Below are 19,375 nucleotides of genomic sequence, written 5' to 3'. Positions count from 1 at the left end.
TTTAATTTTTTTATTATTATTAACCCACTGACGATCTCAATTTCTGTTTCTTAGAGACTTTTTCAGCTTGAAGAAATTTGAGGAGATACAGAAATGCCTTTTTCTAATTTTGCTCCTTTTTCTTCTGTGAAATAATTCTTTTTATAATTCACTTCTTTTGCAGTTTTCTAAATCTGAGTCATGTCCCTTGCTTTTTAGATAAAATAGAAAATTGTTAAAAGATTTATCTTCTCTGCCATTATCAAACCTTTAATAAGTTTGAATAACTTTTCTTAAATCAGCTTTACTTCTTTTTTCTTTTCATTTTTTTGTAAGGGTTTTTTATGCATTAAAATAAGTTCTTGGGTCTGGAGACAAGTTGATCATAAATCCCAGCATCCTTCTTGTCCTTTGTTACTCGTCTCTGCAGTGTAGAGAGTGTGAAGTTCATGCATTTGCTGTTTGAGAAAAGATGCATTTTGGCTTCATGGCATGGACACTATCAATTTATTTTCTTTTATCCATTTATTTTCTTGCTATTCCTCTGGTAAAGTAATTGTTTTAATTAACAAAATGTGCAGAGGCCCTCAGATCTGTAATAACCCTTCCAGTAGCCCATTCTGGGCCTGGTGCAGTGTATCCTGTGTAGTGCACAAGGTGTAGTGCAGTACTTTGGAGTTCACCTTCTGTTTGCCATTGGATAAACTGCTTCAGTGTCACTTTTGCACTGTGATCCCTAAAATCTGAAACAATCTTGATTACAGAACTCTGATTGTTTACCCACCATCTTGAGTACTAAGAGGTATCTATGGATGGAAATTTTTCTAGTAACTTTTGCACAGAAATTCAATTACTTTTCTCTTTCAAACATATTCTTATGCCTGAAATTGTAATATTTACTATATGTTTGCTCTCTAAGTGCAATTTATCATGTAGGAAACACCTCTCTGTAAAGAAAGAAGTGGACTACTTGTTTGTTGGATTAACAATAACAGTTTTAAAAATCAACAAACCGTTTAAAAGTGTCTTGTCTTATACTGGACTGTGATGAATCCCATTAAAATGTGAGGTGTATAGCAATGCATGGGAAAAAAACAAGTGGTTGTATAGTAAAGCTGGGCAGAATTTGACAATAAGGAATAAATTTACATAACATAAAACTGTAAATGGAGATAAGCTGTTTCACAAAATGAAGTTGAATTAAGGAAATAAAATTAGCAACACACCTACAATGAAGTGGAAATCTTGAAAGTAGCAGTGTTTTATTTCCACCTGTTCTAAATTAAGCTTTCTTTTAATTGTACTTTTCAAAATGGTAATTTGCACATAGAAATTGACTTATCCTACAAATAAAGCATCCCCTAAAGCTCCCATTTGGGTTTTTAAAAAGCATGAAAGAAAACACTTCTCTAAATTCCTTCCTTTTCTTTGCCTTTGGTTTCAAATAAATTTTAAAAATAAATCAACCCAAACCACTTCAAAAATTAGCCTTTGCCAGAACCGTACTAATTTTTCTGTCTGGCCAACCAAGCACTGATAAACTCTATTTATTGGCACTGAAAAGAGTGGGAGGTAATGTCTCAAACATCTACAGCCTCCAATCCCCTGCACCTACCAGTCCCGAAAGACATGGAAAACAGTCACAAAGGGGCTCTACAATTGTCTTTTTTCATACGAGGGAAGACACAGGATATAAATTCACTGTGTTTTATTGTACCCTGTGTCTAAGAAAGGAAATCTATGGAATTGCTTTCCATTGTCTCTCTGCAGATTTCTCTTTTGAAACAAAGTAATAGATGTCCATTCCTCATCAGCTCTTTTGAAATAAACAATGAAATGCAGGGCACAAGAAGCCCACAAGAATAGATTAAAATGCTTCTGGTTAGTCTTGATATAGCATATTTGTTTGTCAGGCTTTCTGTGGTTCCCACATTAACATGTTTGAAAGAGGGGGGTTGTAGGGTCAGGTGGGAGCTGCACAGCTGGAAAAATGTCAACAAGATTAATAAATACCCACTTCCCCCCTTCTCCATGAAATGAGCCATTCCTGTGCATATTTCATTACATGCACATGGTTTCATGTACACCTGCGCCATGGAGTGTGGATTACTGGGTATTGTGGAGAAATTGATGGTTTTGAAGGATTGAAGGTTTTGGGTGTGCTGGTTTGTATCAGTACCTCTGGGACTGAGTCCTCCCCAGCCACCAGTGTCTGTGGGGCCAAGTGAAGCCAGCTCTCATCTGCTGCCCAGATCCATTCCTGCTATGGCCCTGTCAAATGGATGGCTTTTTACTGGCCCCCAAGCCTTTTAATGCTTTCAGACTGATCAATTTAAAAGACTTGTTAAAAACAGAACTAAGGGATGACAGGCTCTTATTGATTGGGGAAAATAACCAAATTTTATATAGGTAGAGCCTCCAGACATTGTAATTAATTTGATGTGAATAAAGATCGGATAGTACTACAGTTTATTGATCGGGGAAAAGTATCTTTCTTGTTTATTCAGTAGCAGAGATCATTAGGACTTTTAATTTCCCTTTATGTTAAGTCTGACACTACTATATCTATTCTTCTTCATTCTCTAAGAGTGACATATACTGAAAAGGTGCCAACAACTTATGATAATTTTTAGGAGTATTCTTATTTGTCTTGTCCTTGCAACACCTGAAATTTCTTTATTAGACAAACAGCATTAATAATATTTAAAAAAACCTAAAGATCTTTGGACTAAATGCTTGTAAATTATTTTCATGTCTGTAGTCCTGCACTACTGCATCAGTCCCAGCAGTCCCAGTCACAGGTGGCAGTTCCCAAGTGTATTGATCATTTCCATCCTTCCTCTTTTAGCAACAGATCGACCCCCAGCAATCACGACCGGATCCAGCGCCTGCGCCAGGAGTTCCAGCAGGCAAAGCAGGACGAGGACGTGGAGGACAGGAGACGCACGTACAGCTTTGAGCAGCCGTGGGTGAGTGTGCAGGGCCTGCCAAAGCTGGGATGCTTGGCTGACTCCTGCAGCTCCTGGGTGGCTTGGGAGCAGACCAAAAGGCAGGCAGGGTGCTCTGCCTCCATACTTCTGCCCTTGCTGTGATTCCCATTTTTGGTTCATTGATGTTTACTTCAGTTCTAAGCTTCTTCAGCCATCTGTCATGGGTGCAGACAGCATTATTTGCTCCGTGGTTAGACCCTTGACTCTGCGAGTTACTGCTTGGATTAGTATCAAAGGCAGTACCTATTGATCTGAAATTTTCAAGGAAAACCAGAATAAGATACATACTAAAAATAAATAATGGAAGATGAAACATTTTAAATGCAATTTTCTCTGAGGCAATATCACTGTGTTTAGTTATTTCATAAAGGCAGAACTATGTCTTTTCACAGTAAGAGAGATGAGCCTCCTTTACAATAGTACCACTCTGACACTTACATTAGCTGAGACAGTTCTGTATTGAGATATATGTCCTAATTGATCTTTTAAATCCTGTTCAGACTGATCCAGTAATGTGATACAATTATTTCAATACATGTGCTTATCTTGATTAACATAATTGAATGAATTAGTGCTGCTTTTTAATCAATTACACATCCTAAATTAGGATCCTTTAAATATGAGGCAAAAACTGTAATTTTGTTGAAAATTCCCTGGTAAAGACAGTGAACAACTTGCTTGTGTTCCCAAAAAACTGGGAACTGTGTGATGACAACAGTAAAATCTCTCACAGCTTCCTCTGAAGCAGGTGAGGGTGGTGAGTTTGAGTTTTTGTTGCTCAGCATTGCCATGCACACGAGGCTGAGGTGAGAACAGCCAAAGAGCCACCATGTCTGCGTATGAAGTCAGTGAGAACAGCAGATATAGGCTTCTCTTTTCTTGTATTAGAAACATCTAGCTTCCTCTGAAATTGAGAAGATGATACAAACTTTTTTTTTTATGAGCAGATGCTTTCAGTTTGAGGTGGGGAAGATAATGTGCTAGCTCATCACAGGCATAGTTCAGCCATTTGGGGTAGGTTGGGGCTGGGTGTAGTTGATACCTTCTGTTACCCATACCAGCTACTGTTTGGTTTCCAAATGAGAGATTTCAGCAACATTCTTGGGAAAACTGTGTATGAGAAAAGCTTGCACTCTTGAAGACTTGAGAACTTAACTACTGAAGGTCGTGGGCCAAATTGTTGTATATCTAAATGCCATAGCAACTTCAGACAGTCAGCTTGGCTTTTATTATATGTTTATTATATGAACAAGAAGAGAATTATTTGGATGACAGACTGATTACCTTAGGAATGGAATAATTTCCTAAATTCTGGGTCAGAACATTGACCTTTCTATTTTCTCTTTTTCAAACAAATGGTATCTCTCTGTTTACTCCCCTTCTACAGATCATGCAAATGAGCTCAAAGTGACTAATTCAGCTTAATGTATTAATATTAGTTCTGAAGCTTATTGTTGCTTTTGTAGGAGCTGTTCTGTTGTTAAATACATAGGTGACCAAATGTTTTATTTTAGATAAGTACTTTAAAAAAAAGTTAAAAAGTTGCCCAAAGTCTATTTGACTTATAATTTTATTTTTCCATCGTGTATTCCAGCCTTTCAAGATCACAGTGCTTGGAAAGGATAAAGCAATGATCTCATCCATTTCAGCACTTCACAGTCATTTCAGTTTTAAAGAGCCATAATCCTGTTTTTTAAGGAGTGTGTTGTACTACTTTAACATGTTAGTCTAAAATGATGGACTTTCTTGAGACAACCTCTCAAAACAGATCCAGATGTGTTATTAAATACCGATGACACCAAAAAAATGCAGAATTGGTTTACAGTACACGTGTAGGAAAATACTTAGATACATTCATCAGTGTCTTTTCAGTCTTCTCCATCTGTGAGCTGTTGTTTCCAAACCACAGCAGTGCAAAGTGCAACTGTACGTGGGCCATTGTTGAAAAGAGTGTTTTCACCTGAGGGAGATGGGTTGTGCAGCCTGCATAAACAAAAGGCTTTGCATACAGAGAAGCCTCTGAGCCACAAGACAGCAGCCAACTCTGACCTGGTTTGGATAGAAAGAGAGGAAAAACCCATCCTTGGAGAAGTGTGTGCTATGAGGTGATAAGTAGTTTGCATTTCTCATTACAGAGCGGATGGGATGGTTGAGGATAGGGAATGAAGTGCTGATGTGATGGGGGACTGTTGGAAGTATAAATGAGCATGGAGTTTGCAGTGGAAGTAATGGATGCTGATGGAAATCTGGCAGCTCTGAGGATGTTCAGAGGAGCTCAATGCTTGAGAAACCCACTAATATATTATAAAAATGGTCCTGTAAACCTCACCAACTCCAATTCCTCCCAGAATATTTATGGCCTGTGACCCAGGAGTCCATTTACCTGTGACAGATACCTTCAGTCTCCTCCCTGGGTGGGAGGCAGCTCTCATTCCATGGAGCACAGCCGGTTCTGAGTGGTACCTGTGGGTGCCTGGCCCATCCCTTCCTGCTGAGGCCCATCAGGTGAAGGTCATTTCTCTGTAGCTGAGCAATGCAACAGCACTGGACTTTTTGCCCCACCGTGTTTGTCCTGGCAGTAAACAAAGTACTTGTCTGCCTGCGTCAAGTTCAACAGCACCAGGCAGCTTAACAGACACAAAAAGTGATAGTGCTGGAATGAGATGACACTGTCTATTAAGCAGCATAACATTTCTGCTCAAGGCCATTTGAATGACACACTGTTAGGGTTTAAATAACTGCCTAAATGTTGCAACATCGAGCCTTCTCTAAAATTCACTGGTTCTGTAAGCTGAGTCAAAGCATTACGGAAGGGATTTTTGCATTTGTTTATTTTAGGATGACTTTCATCATAGCATTTCTTTTTTTTCTTTTATGTGGTGCTTTTTATGTGTTTGTATTTCAAAAAGTGAGGTACAAGAGGCTTTCAAGGGCAACACTATAGGCCTGATGTTGCATGGGAAAAAAAAGATAAAAATAACATAAAATTTAATTAATCCATTTTAATCCTGCTGGTGTTAATTCCAGTCAAAGTGCAGAAATGTGTATCTGGACATGCAGAATTGCATGGAATTACAGTGTGTCTGCTAATATTTAAGGCCCTTGATGTTGCTATGGCACTTTTATACTAATGAGGATTCTTTTGGGGCTGATTTTTCTGTTTTGTACCAAAGCTAAGCCTCTGTTTTCTGTGCTTTTCTGGATTGTGTTAGGTCTGCTGAGGCTTACCTTGTATCAGTTCCAGACTTTGGGGGACTTTGTTGTAATTTGTTCCACATCTTGTATTTTTGCCTAGTCACATCTTGATTAACAGACACACACCCACCCCTTCAACAACAAAACCACAGCTCTGTAGCACTGAATGCCATGGGAGTGAACAATCCAATTTAAAAAAAGAGCATTTTAAATCCATGGAAAACACTACAGCTGCTTGCCAGTCCTGTTTCTGGAAGCACATCAGTGATCCAAAAAAGCCCACAAAAGATGCTTGAGGGACAAAAGTTGGTGCTTTATTTCATCATATTCAATATAATAATTGGTGCTGAAAATGGGAGGTGGCAAATTCCATTCACTAATACATTCATCTCCAGTCATCCTGGATCTGTTTAAATGACAGGAAAATCTGCTTTTGACAGAGCAGCTCAGCAAAATCGGAGGTGGCAAATTCCATTCACTAATACATTCATCTCCAGCCATCCTAGATCTGTTTAAATGACAGGAAAAATCTGCTGTTGAGAGAGCAGCTCAGCAAAATGTACTCTAAATATTTAGGAGTCAAATAAAAATATGCTTGATTTTCTAAAGATAACAGCTAGCTGGGTCATAATATATACACTACCTGACTTGGCTGAGTATATCTTTAATTACATGCACAAATTTGTGAAAAATAAATAATTATATGATTTTCATAGAGGAAAGACTCCAGGAGTCCTAATATATGTATACATGGCCTGTTAACTGAAGGTTCAGAAGGGCTGGGGTTTTTTTCTGCTTGGGTGTTTTCTGCTGTTTGTTGGTGTGTAGGACTTGTCTCTATAGAAAAAAATCCTTTTTTTCTGTCTAATATATTTATTTCTTATCCCTGTAGTCAAGTCCTTGACCTTCTCAAAGCCATACTAAATTTTAAATAGTCTAAAATTCTTTAGGAAACATTTTTATTGCTATAACTTTGACCATAGCATATTAATATTACCTGAAAAAAATGAATAACAGACTTTATTCAATGTAAACATTCTAAAGTTTATATCAGTCTGTAAATTATGTAGAAGTACTCAACACATTAATGAGAAAGAGAGGTATTGTAATAATTCTTTCTATTATTAATCCATTTCAAGCATCTATTTTAGGATATATTATGCAATATATTAGGCAATATCTAACAGAGTATTGCAGTAGACAAAAACCTTAGAAGCTAAATTGCAGTTTCTCCTATCCCACAATATCTTTCAGAGAGGAAACCAAAATTATTATAATAACTTTTAGGAAAGTGTGTCCATAGGTGATTTCTCTTTACCTGTGCGGTTAAAATCCATTTTAAATCTGCAAAGGATTTAATAAAACACTAGCATTTTTTGCTATGGTTTAGGCTCTAACTTTAACATTTTTTATTTTTAACGTTTTTTAACCACTAGCTTTAATCTACTTATATATTTGAAATTAAAAAAAAAAAATATAAGATTTTAAAATTAAATTAAGTCATTTTAGTTAGTAAACAAATGTTTATAGCTCACAGGCATACAGTGAGCATAAATACCTCAAGCAGAATTTCAGGGTTTAGTGGTTTGTTTCTGCCATACTGAAGATTTTCCTTCTGCTGCTCCTAATACAGAACAGAAATCATTGTTCTATTCTGCTCAGCTTCCTACATGTACACCATAGAAAGGCACAGAAAGGGATGGGATTTTCTTATTACATGTTGTTTGAGTTAATACATGCACCTGTTGGCAATTTTTAAAAGACATGCTGCTATATGTTCTGTTCACCATAGCAACATAAACACAAAGATGGAAGTAAAAATAGTTTTCAAGGACATCTCCCAGAGACACTGAATGTTTTTTATCATTCTGAATTTTGATATACACAGTTACTGGATTGTCTGTCATCTGTGCCAAGTACTTTTACACATAAAGCAGGCAAGGTCATTTAATCTTATCTATTTCTAATTAGTGCTGCACTATGAGAACCACAGACTTTTGGGGGCCATTGTGCCTGCCAAGTTCCCAGGTGAACTTGAAACTTGGTTAAACACAGACCTTAATCTGAAAAAAAAACCCCAAACAAACAAACAAACAAACAAACAAAAACCAAACAAAAAAACCCCCCCTAAAAATACCCCACATCCCAAAAAAAAAAAAAAAAAAAAAAAAAAAAAAAACCAAAACAACAAAATACCCCACATTATTTTAATAAAATAGTGGTCTTTTTTAATAGCTGGGAAAATACTAAATTGCTCCTTTAATAATCTCCTTGTTAACTATTTCTTTATCAACCCAAAGAGTTATCTCCCAGCCTGTTCCTGTGGCTCTAGGCTGTCAGATAGGTATGTCAGTGTCACTGGTAGATCTCCTGTCTCCTGAACTGGTTGGGTCTCCCTGAAAAGCCATGGCCCCATGATGTCCTCTCTGTAATTCAGTGGCAGCTTTGATCTGTGTCATTCCTGAGGGATCCCTGCTGCCACCATGCAGCACTACCCAGTGTGGGTAGAAATGCCACTGTGCAGGGACAGAGGCTGTGTGGGCAGCCCCTGGGATAGGTAGGAAAAGAGAGGAGGGACCTTTGTCCCTAAAATATGCTGCCCTGGACTGCTGATAATGGTCACTGCAACTTGAAGCATGAGGGTTACATGTTCTGTTACAGAGCTACTCTCTGTAACGTGAAAAAATGTTTGCATTAAGTGAGAAGGTAGAAACTTTAAACTTTGCAGCCCTGGTTTTAAATTAATGCATCTTTGGGAAGAGAGCTGTGTAATTTCATCTATCTTAAATGCTAAATGTTGTTTAACAATGCTGAATGCACTATCATTGCCACTTAAATGTATTGTGGAAGACATGAACATACATTTATTTGTATAACTCAGCCTTGGTTGTTATTGTGGCCTTGACCACATCCTAATTTAAAAGGTCAGTGCTTGTCATACATCTCACTGCAAGCAAGGCCAGAGTTCTTATCAATCTGTTCTGTGAGGACTGAGTTGTTGCCAGCTTTGTTGGATGGTTTCAGGTTGTTATAATTGTACTTAGCCTTGTGTTGATATCAGTGTTATAATTGCTGTGTTACGTGTGTTCCTTGTACGTGTTTTTTTTGCTCTGGAGAAAGATCTGAAAATAGTGCAACATTTTCTTCTTAATTTTCTCCATTTTATGCTAACATAAATGGGCTAGATATTTATATAGATGTGTGTTTAAGAATGTATTTTATTAAAATATATGTGCATAAGAGCATACTATGAGAACTGAGACAAAATTACCAATTAGTTTTTGAAGAGCAAAGCTACTAATTATATAAATATTTTTGTTTAGTTACTTTAATCAACAGCACATTGAAAAGTCATATCACTGTATAGAGATTTGCATTTTTACTGAGAAAATTGAGGGTCCAAAATGGATTATATTAAATCTCTATATCATCATAACCATATATCAAGGGCATTCACAATGGTATCACTGAGGTTTTGAATGAAAAGTTTTGAAAGAAAAGCCTTTTCATTAATAAGATGGTTGAATGTACCTGTCTATGTGTATGTATGTTATGATATGGAATATATGCTTGCATACAAAGGGAGGATTTTTGTGTCTCATTGACATATTTTTGGATACTTTAATTGAGATAATAGATTCAATTATATGAACAGCTTATTGTAGATGTGAACAACATTCAGACTAAATACATGTCCTTTCCAGATTAGCTAAGTATTGCAAATCCTTTTAGTTTAACAGGGCATACCTTCAGTAAATCAGATAATGGATTTGAGATGTTTGCCTTTAGACCCATCAAATTATAAACGTCGCCCATTAGATGAAATTCTTTCTGAACTGCAGAGAATCCAGACCAGACTCCTCAGATCCTGTCATTCTGGCCATGCACTACAGCAGGCAGACAGGAGTGACAGCTCCTGCCTCTATTGAACCACTGGTTCTTCAGTGCATTAAAAAGAAATATCTCTGAAGTTACATTTTGATCTTTGTCCACTCGTACTCCATTATGACTTTCAGAGCCTCTGCCACTTTACTGCAGGCTTTTGTGGTAACTCCTCTTTCTGCACGTGTGTGTGCCTTCTAGGTGGTGCATTTTATTGTCCTGTATAAACCTAAACTGAGCAGCAGCTCAATCCAATCTCCACCTTTTTGGTGATTGAACTGTTCTCTGTACTGTCAAATTCTTTAATCCCTTATATTTACAGCCAACTGAAAAAAGTGAAAATGTTTTCAAATAAAGAGAAGCAATTCTGATTTCATGTCTTATCTGTGATAACTACTTTCTCACATATGACATAATGTAGCTGCAAGCTTTCCAATGTTGTTGAAGTGAAACCCATGAAATTAGGAGATTGGCTGTAAAATCTTAGTTTAAATGTTTTTATTCTTTATCGGAAAGTTGATATGGGAACTTCTCAGTTTCCCTCTGGTTTGCTGTAAGTTGCTTATAACCACACAGGAGAGGATTCACAAATAAACCCTATGATTTTCAGGTAATCACTCCCTTCTATAAGCTGAGCCCTTCAATAAAATACCAAATGTCAGAAGACTCTCAATAAAGTCAAGAAAGTTAGAAATGTTGACATATGCAATAACTGAAATGCTGCTCTGTATGTGTAGCCCTTATTTAATATAGTAGGAAATCTCTGTGGGGGTTGTTGGTTTGGACATACATATGTACAGCTTATTCATCTCTAAGAAAATTTCCCACAAGGCTGACACATGATTATGTTTTCTCAATTTGTTGCTTCACCTCACCATTCCTAAAGCATTTTTCATTAGAAATGCTGTTTTACTGAGGTTTTTACACAGTAAAAAGTAACCTATTCTAAAATAGACATTACTGTTGCATTCAGGATTCTCTTAAATTAGTTCACTGTTATTCGTAGTCTGTGCTTTCACATTCTGATTCCTTCAGCCAGAAATCTTCTTATAATGGGAAAATTGTGTCTGTTAAATTCAGACCTGAGACTGATTCTGTCTGAAGTGCATTCTCATTGACAACAAATTTCCAAAAGTTGTACACCTGTTTAAAACTTGTTGTTTCTGGCTACCTGCAGGTACATGACAATAGTAAGACACATCAAAAATGACAACTCTAGTTTCTAAAACTTGTCCTCTATGTGCAAAGCTTTTGGAAAGCCTTTTCTCTTGCATATATATGTGAGCCATTAAGATCTCTTTCTGCTGCAGAAATTGTAATGGAAAAAAACAAGAGATGTTTGTTTCGAGGAAAAGCAGAGATAAAAAGACAAAACATCCTTTTAAAAGTAGGTCTGAGAGAAGCTGTTTCAGTTCCAGGCTCAGACAAGTGGTTATGGTCCCTAACCTTCCTATACCTAAACTTATATATTTTGAATAGTACTGGTAATTTTAAGGAGGAAAAAAAAATGCTCTGTTTCTTATTAGTAAAACAATAAGAAAAGCCCATAGCATTCTTTGATTTTTGTGACCCTTTATTTTGCAAAATGAAATCACAAAATCTGAATAAAGTGATAGGTATCTCTGTAAAAGTAAACTTTTCCATGTTCCAAAGTTTGAATCCAGCCATTCTGTCAGATCTTGTAATACTCTCTGTTCCCAGAAAGACCATCCATTTTCACTTGATCTTAGTACTGGTTTCAACGTTTCAAATTGTCACTTCATTAAAATCCTACTCAAAGATATAGGAGTGGTCATCGTCCACAAGAGACTTGCTAAATTTATCTATTTGATCATATTGAACCAGAAAATTTTTCCCAGCCTCTAGGCCGACTGAAAAATAGAATGGTTCCACTAAGGCAGAGCATCACTTGAGCATTTTGGTGAGGTTCAGAGGAGCTGCTGTGCTCCTTCCCCTCGCAAATCCTTAGAGAGGTGTGGAACTTAGCATTATCATGGCTAGGCCAACTCAGAATCTGAAAATCTGTTTCACTGATTTAATTTACATTACAGTGTTGCCATAAAAGCATAACCCATTCTGGATGATTCTTTGCTCATACATCTCAGAAACAGTAGGTCAGAAACAGAATTTGTGGCACAGGCCACTGTTACGGGTCAGAATTTTCCCTAATTATTGGGCAAGAGTTGCTTGAACAGCAAGTTAAAATAAATAACGCTGTATTTGTACAATAGCAACTTAAATGAGAGCTCTTTTGTGGGTTTTTTTCTGCTTTGTTTAAGACACTTTCATTTTGTTTTGTAGCCAAACACCAAGACGTACTCACAGAGTGGCAGGCACTCGGTGTCAGTGGAGGTCCAAATGCAGCGGCAGCGGCAGGAGGAACGGGAGAGCTTCCAGCAAGCCCAGCGCCAGTACAGCTCCTTGCCCAGGTATGGGAACTTCTGAAGCTGTTTGTGCCTGGGAGCCTGCAGCTAATTTCATTTGTGGAGGAAAATGTCATACCTTGTGCAGACACTTTTGTTCAGCATTGATATCAGGTGGAATGTATTCACTGTGGAAGAGGCATAGAATTTCTTAAGTGAGAGCATGTGGTAGCTGAGAATTGCTTCAGAGAATTTCTTCAGAGCTGATTTCAGGGGAATTTGATGACATTCAACACCCAATAGAATTGAAATATTAAAACAAACCTATTCTTTGTGGGACACCATCCAGTTTAATTTTCTGCAATTACAAAAGTCTCCTGAGCATGACATGAGGTGTCCCATTTTGATATGTCAGATGATTTTTTTTTCTCTTGCCTAATTCCTTAGTGGGTAGAAATTCTATCTTTGAGAGATGTTACTATCGAAAAAATTAAAAGGGAAAAAATTTCAAAACCTCCCACAAAAAAATATGGAACTGAGAAAATTATCCAAGAAACCAAAGGTCTTCAAGTTTTCATATACACATTTTTAAAATAGATATAGAATGCTGAAAATTATTCAGTTTTTTGTGTAAACAAACCTACATTTTTTTTAAAACAGTAGGTGTTTTAAAGGACTAGTTGTTTGGGCAAAATGGCTTTTACTTGATATTTAGTTTTAAGAATTAATAGAAGTTTAGCTAGCTTGTATCACAAATTAACTCTCATAGTTAAGCATTATGCAAATAGTCTTTGCATTTTAAAATATCAGCAATGGTTGAATGGAGAATAATTTACACCAGAGCTTGGTGTCAAATTGCTTTCCAATAAGGCTGCATTATTTTTCATGACTTGTGTGGAAATGGTGTGGAAAAAAAAAATGTTGTGACAAGATATGTTTTACCAGGTATATTATAACTCTTTGTTTGGAAACAAAATAAGCCTTATAGAAAAGTTATCTAGCCATGAACTCTTATCTTAGCAGTATCTTTGAAAATAAAATGGTTTCAGATTTTCAAATACTTTAACGCCTTTCAGTGTAAAATTTTTCGGTTAAGTTTGGAAGGTGGGAAAGGGAAATGTAAAGTTCCTGTGTTTTCTGAGATCGTTAGTTTCTCATCTTGAAAATCTTTATAAACCCTCTACTTTTTTTCTCTGCCTTCCTTTGGAGGTGACCACACCTATTAATGCCATATTGTTTCTCCTGAGAAATTCTCTTTCAGTTGTGCTAGCTCCACTCAACCATGTTCATTTATAGTTTTAAAACTATGATTCTTTAAACTTGCTTCCCCTGTTCACAATTGCTGGTAGCATTTAAAAATTGGAATAAGTTGCTGTGCTGCTCAGTGGCAGAAATTAAAAACTCTAAGGTGAAAATTAATCTACAAGAAAATTAATCAACAAGAAGTATGAAAAATAGATCATAGAACAGCTCATAGAAATGCTTGTTTTGAAAAGAGTTACTGAGAAGTTTACTCAAGGTGGTTTTCAACATGAGAAATGGCTAGCAATCTAGCAATGCATGTTACTGTGTAATTAATGATAATTTAATGGATTAGTTTGAGCTCTCTGGGTGTTTCAGCTGTGCTGAGAGCAGACAGAACTGCAGGGCTAACGTTCAGCACTGTAAATACCACAATACTTCTATAACAACCTGGGGCATGGAGTTCTCCAGCTTCACAAACTGTTCCTAACACTGTGACTGATCTTTAAAGAAATCTTACTGTTACTCTGAAAACTGGGTCCCAAGCTTAATGTTGCAACCATGACTGTGTAATGCTTGAAGTTTGTACACTGGCTTGAGCTTTGTTGCCTTTCATCCTGTGAATTCTCTAAGTGCCTCCTATTTTTTCCCCTTTGCACATTCAAATCTTTAGTACTAAAGGCAAATAAACTCTTGAGTCAATTTTAAAGGAACTTCCCAGAAAAACAGGGAAAGTGTGCCAAGTAATTTTGAACGAGTACCAGAAAACAGTCAGTAAATTAAATTGGTTCAACTAGTCATCCTCTTGTCCCATGTGAAACTGTAAGAACAAGGTTTGACTCCATGTTAATTTTGTATTACTTAAAATTTATCTTGCTCTAGATCAGGAACCTGACAGTTTCGTAGCCTACAGAGGTTCCTTCAATTTGCTCTTGTTCCAGGGAGTGATAAAACATGACTCAGAAGCATTGTTGCTTTGGCAAAGTTGGATATGAGGTTACCAATAACAGCTATAAAAATTTTGTAAGAATTTACATTATGTCGTAATTTTTTCTGCAATAATTCCCATATTATCTTGCATAATATTTTTCATCCAGGGGCCTCAGAATCAGTTATGAAATAAGGTAGATATGGTAATTTTCAAATTATACATGTAGAAGGAAGATTGCAAAAACATTAGGTGAGTTTTTACTTTTAGTAATGGTAGAAAAATTTTCCAGTTCTCCTGTCTCTCCGCTGCATATTCATTGGATGAGGCCGCACTGTCGTATGTGATGACATGAAAAACCATGCCATATATAAACAACTAAATTATTTTCGTATTGATTTATGTCGCAATATATTTTATTTTATTACTTGATTCTCATACTCTAATTTTAATCTCAAAGTGGGTATCTCTTTTGCTGCAGCACAAAATTGTTTTACTTTATCACCACCAATCTTATTTTAAATTCATACAAGCATCTAGCAGTTTGATAGTAAATTAAAGTTATTTCAAAACCATAATCTGTCTTCAAAATAATGTGGTGATTTATTGTGAAAAGAGATAAGAATTTGTAATTCCTATGTGTATTTGGCCTATTTATCTACTCCCTGGAGCCAAAAAATGAGCAAAAAATGTTATCTCTGCCTCTTCTTTGATGAAAGCTATAGCAGATGGGGAAACACTCCTTATAGCACAGAATGTCTTAGTTCTGGACATGGGAGGAAGAACTTAACTCTCAGTAATGAGCTTTATCTTCTGACTTGTGCAGTGTTAGGACAAGTGTTTTGAGGACCTGCCTGTTGCACAGTTAATCAAGTGTCAGTCTAGATTCAAATATTTCATGAGTGACTTTACAATTGCTGGCTGTCACCTGCATTCTTAGGAAGCACAGAAACACCTGTGCTCTTTCCTAGTCTGCAACTGAATTGTAACACTTTTTTCTTGAGAACATGAGGGTAATTGTAGCTGGATGGGTTTTTATGGCGTATTCCTCCTGCAGAGGCCTAGAGATATAGTTCAGCTCTCTAGAAATTCTTCTCCCAGCAAAAGAGACAAGAAATCATTTTGGGGCAGAAGAGAACTGTGACTCTAGAAAGTGACTTCTTAGAGGATGCTATCTCTGGGCAAAAGCTGATGGCACAGCAGAAGCTACCTTCTTTCCAGTGATTGTTGTCAATAACAGTTGAAGGTGAACCGCAACGTTTGTCTAAAAAACCTTTTTCATTTTTCTTTTCAGGCAAAGCAGGAAAAATGCCAGTTCTGTATCTCAAGACTCCTGGGAGCAGAATTATTCCCCTGGAGAAGGGTTCCAGACTGCAAAGGAAAATCCCAGATATTCCAGCTACCAGGGATCAAGGAATGGCTATATGGGGGGACATGGCTTTAATGCCAGGGTGATGCTAGAAACACAAGAACTGCTCCGTCAAGAGCAGAGGCGGAAAGAACAACAACTGAAAAAAAAAACTTCTTCTGAAGGGCCTAGCAACTATGACTCATATAAGAAAATTCAGGACCCTAATTATGCCCCTGCTAAAGGTCCTTTCAGACAAGATGTACCGCCTTCACCATCTCAGGTAGCGAGGCTGAACAGATTGCAAACACCAGAAAAGGGAAGACCGTTTTATTCTTGAGGTGAAGAAAAGGAGGATCAACTTACCATGCAATAAGGAACATTTTCATATAAAGACTTGTATTTTGAAAACTTTTTACGCTGATGGTACTAAGGAATATATCCGTTTTCTATTTCAGTGCCTTTGAAAATCTGGGCAAAGCATTGGTGGGCCTTACGTCTTTGCTGTTCTGTCCCAAGTGTTGAATCCATGGAAGGGTGTTCCACCATTTGACAATCATAGTGGAAGTCAGCAGAGCTGCCCCTGCCTTCCCAGTTCTGTAGCCCAGTCCTGTAGCTGTCAATGGCTTTTTGCTAGGATTTGTTGTAATGTGTTTTACTTTGCAGTGACTTATTATACCAACATGCAGCTTTGTGGCATAAAATGAATGAATTTGAGGTTGAAGGAAGCATTGACATGTCCTTTATTATTTCTCTCGGGTCAGAAGGAGGTGTACATATCACTCTTGAGTGGATAAGGCTGAGCTCTACTCTGAATTGCAGTTGGAGTTCTGATAGGTTTTATGGTGGAGTCATTACCTGTCTTTGTTGATCAATATTTAAGTGTCTATATGCTGAAAAACTATCCTTCTTCTATTATGCACATACGCACTCTTTTTTTTCTCTCTCTCCGCACTCTGAGCTTATTAAAAAAGCCTTTATCCTGACTCATGAGGAAAACAATATTAAGCTTTCAGTTATCCTGAGAATCCTGTTCCAATTGCCTTATAATCTTAATGCACAGTCCATTACAAATGAAATAACTGGAGAGAGATTATTTATACAGACACAGGGAAACCTTTGATAAGTATATTTCACTATTTTATTAAAGATGGGAAATTATGAACACACATGCAATTGAGTTCTGCTTTGCTTTGCTTCTAAATTAATTTGGTCATTTGACACTTGTATCTAGGAAGAGAACTAGGGAGGGTGTCATGTTAACTCATCTAGTACACAGTAGTCTTTGGACAAATTTTGGAGATAGCTCCAAGCAAGAGCAGAGGAAATCAAAGTTTTTATTTGGATCAAATAACTGTAAAGAGAACAATTCCCTCTTTTTAGACATTGTGATGCTTTGTGGACAATTTACTTTGTGCTTCCATATACCATATTGTTACATCGTGATGCTACGTTAAAATAAACCATTAAGTACATGAATGAGAGATAAACGGAGACAAACTGTTACACATCATCCTGAAAACATGTCAGTATCCAAAAATTACTAAAGCAAAATGATTGCTTTAGCAGAGAGTAATATTTGAATGTGCATATGGGATAAGAGAATTTCTTTTGCAGCAGCTGTTTTTCTGTTTGTTGGTCTGAACTTCATGTATTGTAAAAGATACAGCTGGGTTGCTGAAGTGCCTGCAAATCCTGATGTGAAAAGGCTTGAGAATGGATCTCAGCATATTGTGTAAAAAAAAGGAGAGAAAGCAAGAAAAAAAATCATGTATTGCGTGATTTAAAAAAAAAAAAAGCCTATTTTTTTTTACTGGCACATTTTATTTTTGCGCCAACTCATTTCTAGAATGTATGTGAAATATCAGCACACGTATCTGTGTCTTTTATGCCTGTTTGTTAACAGTTTTTGTTGTTAATAATGTACTCCATGTTTAAAAGTTCTTATTAGTGTAAGCACAGTGACATTGGATGACAATAGCTTTTTTACACAGAATTTACAAAACTGTGTAAAATGGCTTTCCTTGTACATATGAAATTTAGAATAAAAGGCTGTTTCCATCCTTGTCTTGGTATTGCCTGTAGACCCCTATGAAAACTGCTGCAGACACTGAGTTAAAAAAATTCTTAACAGATGTTGTTTTATACTATTCCTAATGGTTTGTGTGTGTCATTCTGTGACCAAGAGAAGAGAAGAGAAGAGAAGAGAAGACAAGAGAAGAGAAGAGAAGAGAAGAGAAGAGAAGAGAAGAGAATAGAGAAAAGAAAAGAAAAGAAAAGAAAAGAAAAGAAAAGAAAAGAAAAGAAAAGAAAAGAAAAGAAAAGAAAAGAAAAGAAAAGAAAAGAAAAGAAAAGAAAAGAAAAGAAAAGAAAAGAAAAGAAAAGAAAAGAAAAGAAAAGAAAAGAAAAGAAAAAAGAAAAGAAAAGAAAGAAGAAAAGAAAAAGTTTACAGCCCATCTGAGCACCTAAAGGCTTCCTCAGAGGCAAAACCCACATTGTTTAATGTTTTGTGTTATTTTAGGCCATACCTATGACGTTCAAGAGGCACATTTTTAAGAATAACCTCTGTGGCAAAAATCTTCTGTGCTGTAGCATGGAGCACTGTCAGAAGGTCACCCACTGCAATCTGGCCAAATCCAGGCATGTTTTAGGAACCCCTTCTGCATTTTTTGTGTGTTTTGGGGTCTGATGGGAGCCCTTCACAGAAATGTTGGCATGGTGGAAAATGGCAGAAGGCAGATTTATGAATAAAGCAGTATTTACAGTGCCAATGATCCTCTGTTTCCTCCATTAGTATTGGAGCTGAGTTTGGTTTTCTCCTTCTTCCCCTCAATTCTCATTTTGTTGGTTACTGCAGGAATGTCAATCATGATTCTGTGTATGCATGACATCAAGGTGTTGCCATGGCAATAATAGTGGCAAATTATTCACTGTGACTTTAGTGTGGGATCTCAAGGGGAAGAGCAACAGGAGCTGTAGGGTGGACAGGCAGCTTTCAGTGCCCAAATAAAGTAAAGGCAGGATTTTCCAAAATACTTAAATTGTAGTGTCTTGCATTTGGGCGTGGGGAATAATTGCATTTGCAGTTTTGCAGGCCTTGCTGTCTCATCTCCTGACTGCATTCCCAGATTACCTAGTTTGTCATTTCTACGGATTTATTTGCACTGGCAAATAATTGCAAGCGCTAAAAAAATGCATCCACAGGAATAGAAAACAGGTTGAAGGCCTTTTCAAAACAAGGCCTTTGATAAACTGTTGTAGGAAAAAGGGCATGTGTTTGGGAAAGTATAAAGTACAGGATGTTTTATGTGTGAGGATGGCATATGTTAAAGTTTACTCTTCTATGAAACTCCTCTTCAAGGTGTTAACAATTTACCATAATTAGATGTGTTCATGAAAGAAGGCAGATGTTCTCTTTGGGCTGTGTCTGTGTTATGTTAGTAAAGAA

At 36.9% G+C, this 19,375-nt stretch overlaps 1 protein-coding gene across 13 annotated transcripts in view; it reads left to right on the top strand.

The window, feature by feature from the left end:
* Positions 1 to 18,166, top strand: part of PARD3 (par-3 family cell polarity regulator) — a 445,202-nt gene extending 427,036 nt beyond the window's left edge. For all 13 annotated transcript variants that reach the window (XM_039705901.1, XM_039705907.1, XM_039705894.1 and 10 more), the window contains 3 exons: positions 2,828 to 2,948; positions 12,348 to 12,475; positions 15,874 to 18,166. In XM_039705901.1, the coding sequence (XP_039561835.1) occupies positions 2,828 to 2,948; positions 12,348 to 12,475; positions 15,874 to 16,267 (643 nt within the window). In that variant the 3' untranslated portion in view covers positions 16,268 to 18,166. The remainder of the gene's footprint in view (positions 1 to 2,827; positions 2,949 to 12,347; positions 12,476 to 15,873) is intronic.
* Positions 18,167 to 19,375: the final 1,209 nt, after the last annotated feature.

This window comes from Passer montanus, unplaced genomic scaffold, assembly GCF_014805655.1.
Source record: "Passer montanus isolate IOZ18808 unplaced genomic scaffold, ASM1480565v1 scaffold10, whole genome shotgun sequence".
Taxonomy (NCBI): domain Eukaryota; kingdom Metazoa; phylum Chordata; class Aves; order Passeriformes; family Passeridae; genus Passer; species Passer montanus.
Note: the sequence above shows the minus strand (reverse complement) of the source record. Positions and strands in the feature narration are given on the sequence as shown.